Source organism: Gavialis gangeticus, unplaced genomic scaffold, assembly GCF_001723915.1.
Source record: "Gavialis gangeticus isolate Ggan-Ray unplaced genomic scaffold, GavGan_comp1, whole genome shotgun sequence".
Classification (NCBI taxonomy): Eukaryota; Metazoa; Chordata; order Crocodylia; family Gavialidae; genus Gavialis; species Gavialis gangeticus.
The window spans coordinates 64,094,279-64,098,595 of NW_017729022.1; the positions used below are offsets into that span (position 1 = coordinate 64,094,279).

The window sequence follows — 4,317 nt, forward strand, 5'->3', positions numbered from 1 at the left end:
TCACCCAAAGAACCTCGCCTGAAAAGTTAGACGCATGTGATGTGGTGCCCATTAGAGACCCTTTGGGGAGGGTGCCTGTTAGAACAGGTTCTGACTTTATAGAAGTTAACCCACACCACAAAGCTCTCCCAAGGCTTCCAGAACTTTAATAACATTTTAATTTTTTTTTAAATGTCCTTGTATCCCAGCTTTGGGCTGCTTGAAAATCCCAAGGCATTTCTGGCATTCTAAAGGGAAGCAGTACTGGAAATCCTTTCCTTTGAGATTCCCAGTCATCATTACTAAAGCAAAAAGCCAGGGTCAGCTCTGAACCACTGAGAGTTCTGCTGTCTTGGGACCTTAGGTAAGAATGTGATGGGCAAGGGGCCTATTGCTGGGGCTTGCTATCCCAGCCTCTTCTGTGTTAATCACCTTCACTTATAACCTGCCATTCAAGGAGCTAACCTGGCAGGGGGATCAATACATTGAAGGCGGAGGGATGTGTGAGGCTGCCATTTAGAATCTCAGAACGGCTTTTTCATAGCCCTGATCATCTGAGAGCCTTGCAGATACATCTCTGGAGAATCCTCAGCCATAGGTCAGGGCAATCAGCTGTGTCTCCAGGTTTTGACCTATGCTGAGCTGCCAATCCCACATGTCCCAAGCCCTGCCTCAGGGAGGTGAAGGATGACAGTCATGCCCCTGCTGTGACGCCTCTCTCATTATTGGCCAAGAGCTGGCACGAACAGCTGTTTGTTCATGGTTTGCTCTGAGTGGGTGTGTGCCGTTTCCCTGCCAAAGCCTGCTTTGATGGGCAATTGGACATCAAAGATTAGGAAGGCATGAAGTTTGTTTTGGTGCTGCAGGCTGAGGCAGGTGCTGCCCCTTCTATTAGCAACCAGTACTCTGGAATACATGAAGCTGCTGGGATGTGGGGTAGGAGGGGAGTATGTGAATGGATCATGCCATCTGCACCGAATGGATGTTGTAAATACTCCATCTGTCTTCTGGAGCACTAAGCTAAGCCTTTCACATTTGCTCTGGGCTTCGAAGGGAGATACTCTGAGGGTCTCTCTGATTCCGTGGGAAGCAGATAAGGTCAGACCAGCTTAATAGCAGCAGGATTCAGTCTGGGAAATGATGAAAGAGCTCAGCTAATCTGTCCCCAAGGTTTCCCCAAGGCCTAAGTGGGGTGGCTTCACTTGGGGGTGCCTGCCCTGTAGGATGTTGGTAAGGAATATGGTCCTGGTGGATGAGAATCAGACTCCCTGAGATTGACACCACCACCTTCTGTGTCATTTTCAATAGGAAAAGGAGGCCTGTAATTGCTTCCTTGGGTTGCCCCTTGGGAAGCCCTTTAGTAAGGATTGGGATCAGCATGGAAATGGTCCAATATATATATTTAAAATATAAATGTTATAAAAATATATATTGGATCATTTGCATGCTGGTCCCAATCCTTATCATGCTCATCATCATTTTAAAAGAGCTGGGGATGGCTGACATTCTCCCATGTTCTTCAGAGGCTCCAGTATCTGACAGCCCATTGCTGCTTCCCACATGTGTCTGCACCCACATACCATTATAGCTGCTATTTTATCCGTGGTGCATTCACTATGATTTCTTTAAAAGCATAGGTATCTTTCTTCTCCTCTTTTCACTTTCAGGTCTCCAGCTGATCCAGTGGGAGATCGATCCACTTCTGCCTCTGCCATGGACACACCTGCTTTCAGCTTCCCCACACCCATGGTACCAGAGGTGGGAAATACCACAATCAATTGGATAGAGCCCATCTCAGGGAACTTATCAACAGCTGCGAGCCCAGGAGTTGTAATTAGCGGAGTCCTTGTCCCGCTGGTCTATCTCATTGTCTGTGTGGTAGGGCTGGTTGGAAACTCCCTGGTTATCTATGTAGTCCTGTGCCACTCAGTTAGTGAGTCAGTAACCAATGTCTACATCCTGAACTTAGCCCTGGCAGATGAGCTGTTCATGCTAGGGCTGCCCTTCTTGGCTGCGCAGAATGCACTGTCCTACTGGCCCTTTGGCTCCTTTATGTGCCGGCTGGTGATGGCTGTAGATGCCATAAACCAGTTCACCAGCATCTTTTGTCTGACCGTGATGAGCGTCGACCGCTACCTGGCTGTTGTCCACCCAGGGAAGTCATCAAAATGGCGGACGGCACGTGTGGCCAAAGTGGTTAGCACCACAGTGTGGGTGCTGTCATCCGTGGTGGTGCTGCCTGTCGTAGTGTTCTCAGATGTCCCCCTGGGGATGAGTACCTGCCACATCCAGTGGCCTGAGCCAGCCTCAGTGTGGAAAGCTGGCTTTATCATCTATACAGCTGCCCTGGGCTTCTTTGGGCCACTGCTGGTCATCTGCCTCTGCTACCTGCTTATTGTCATCAAGATACGGTCCTCTGGCAGGAGAGTGCAGGCCTTGTCGGCCAAACGCAAATTATCGGAGCGCAGGGTGACACGCATGGTGGTGGCCGTGGTGGCCGTGTTTGTGCTCTGCTGGCTTCCCTTCTATGTGCTCAACATCATCAATGTGGTCTGCCCATTACCTGAGGAGCCGTCTCTCTTTGGTGTCTACTTCCTTGTTGTGGTACTGCCCTATGCCAACAGCTGTGCCAACCCGATCATCTATGGCTTCCTCTCCTACCGGTTCAAGCAGGGCTTCCGCCGGGCCATTCTGAGGCCCTCCCGTCGAGTGCAGAGCCAGGAGGTTGCAGCGTGCCCCCTGGAGAAGTCTGAAGATGAAGAGGAGGAGGAGGAAGAAGAGGCAAGAGGGGTCAGCAAGATTGCCCAGAATGGCAATGGCCAGCAGGAGTGCCCCCTGAGCAGTGGAGCCGGAGGTAGCAGTGAACAGAAACCACTCCCAGAGGACCCTGTGAGCAGTGAGAAAACCAGTGTCCTGAACATCAGTTACTTGTAGCAAATGGGAGGATATGGCTTTTCTTCTCTCCCTAGGGTGTTGTAGTTGTGACGCATGGGGGCTGGCAGACAACAAGGTACCAAGGTCCAGCTGCACGCAAAGAAGAAGAAACCTGAAGAAGCATGTGGAAGAGCAAAACATGGCCTTGGACTTCTGAAGCAATGTCTGACATCCATATTGTGGGGCGGGGGTGGGGGGCAATATGAGAGCTTCTGGGTGGGGGTAGAAAAGGAGACTGGACAAGGGCAGAGCCTTGGTGTTAATGGCCATATCACCAGCATGGGGGGTTGGGAAGCCACAGAGAAGGGTCAACGCTGCCCCTTCCTCCTCCATCACCGACACAGGGTGTTGGAACAGGTAGCCAACTATGTCTGCACCAAAATCAGCTTCCAAGCCTGTCCCTGTGTTCATGGGAACTAAACCCTCTAAGAAAGGAACATGGAAACTGTTCTTGCCCACAAACACAAGCTACCTGGGCCATAGATCTGTCCTGTTCATTCCTCCAGCTTCTCTAGGATGTCTCTTGGGGATACCCCTGGACTGCCCTGATACCATTTCAATTGCATAAAATGTCCTGTTTCTTTAAAATGCTCCCAGGCCTCAGGGGCAGGCTGCTCTGACTGGACAGAGACACTCTCTTCCCCATTTCTGTAATCCCCAGGAGCTTCATAGTCTGGTGGAGGATGATAATGATGTTTGGAAAGGGCCAACAGGACATGAGTTGAGGGCAGAGTTTCCTGCAAGCTGTACTTCCAACCATCCTCCCCCCCCCCAACCACTTTACTATGAATAAACAAAAAGACTTGGGACTTTACAGATTATTTCAGCTGACCCATTTGTATGTACGACTGTGCTGGGAGGCTGTATGGGTGGATGTGCAAAGAGATAGGTGGGCTTGTCTCTGGTCAGTAATCCAGTGAATGCGATGGTGCCCATGTGCATGTGTGGTGTGGGTCAATTTATATGGATGTGAGAGTGTCTATACAGGGGCAGGAAGCTGATTTGTCCCTGGATGTCTATGGAGCTGTCTGTACAGGTACAGAGGGCTGATGTATCTCTGGCTGTGTCCATGGGGGGCTGTTGGTTCAGGCCCAGAGGACTGATTTGACTCTACATCTGTACACATGGTTGTCTGACAATTATGAGGCATTGATTTTTGGTGCAGTCTTTTCACAGGTGCAAGGAATTTGTTCCTTCGTGGGTATATGTGTGAGGATGCCGGTGTACAGGCAGTTGATTAATGTGTTGTACAGGTGTTTATGTGGAGGTGTCTCTGCAGGAGACTGATGTCTGTCTGTGTGGGTGCCTGTGGAAGTATTTGTTTGGATGCCAGAGGACTGATTTGTCTAAAGGGGTATGAGGGTTAGGCTTTTGGGCAGGTATAGGGGATTGGTTTGTCCCTGT

General features: G+C 50.2%; 1 protein-coding gene across 2 annotated transcripts in view; it reads left to right on the top strand.

The window, feature by feature from the left end:
• SSTR3 (somatostatin receptor 3) overlaps window positions 1-3,727 on the top strand; it is a 6,548-nt gene extending 2,821 nt beyond the window's left edge. For both annotated transcript variants that reach the window (XM_019515262.1, XM_019515261.1), the window contains exon 3: window positions 1,647-3,727. In XM_019515262.1, the coding sequence (XP_019370807.1) occupies window positions 1,693-2,913 (1,221 nt within the window). In that variant the 5' untranslated portion in view covers window positions 1,647-1,692 and the 3' untranslated portion in view covers window positions 2,914-3,727. The remainder of the gene's footprint in view (window positions 1-1,646) is intronic.
• Window positions 3,728-4,317: the final 590 nt, after the last annotated feature.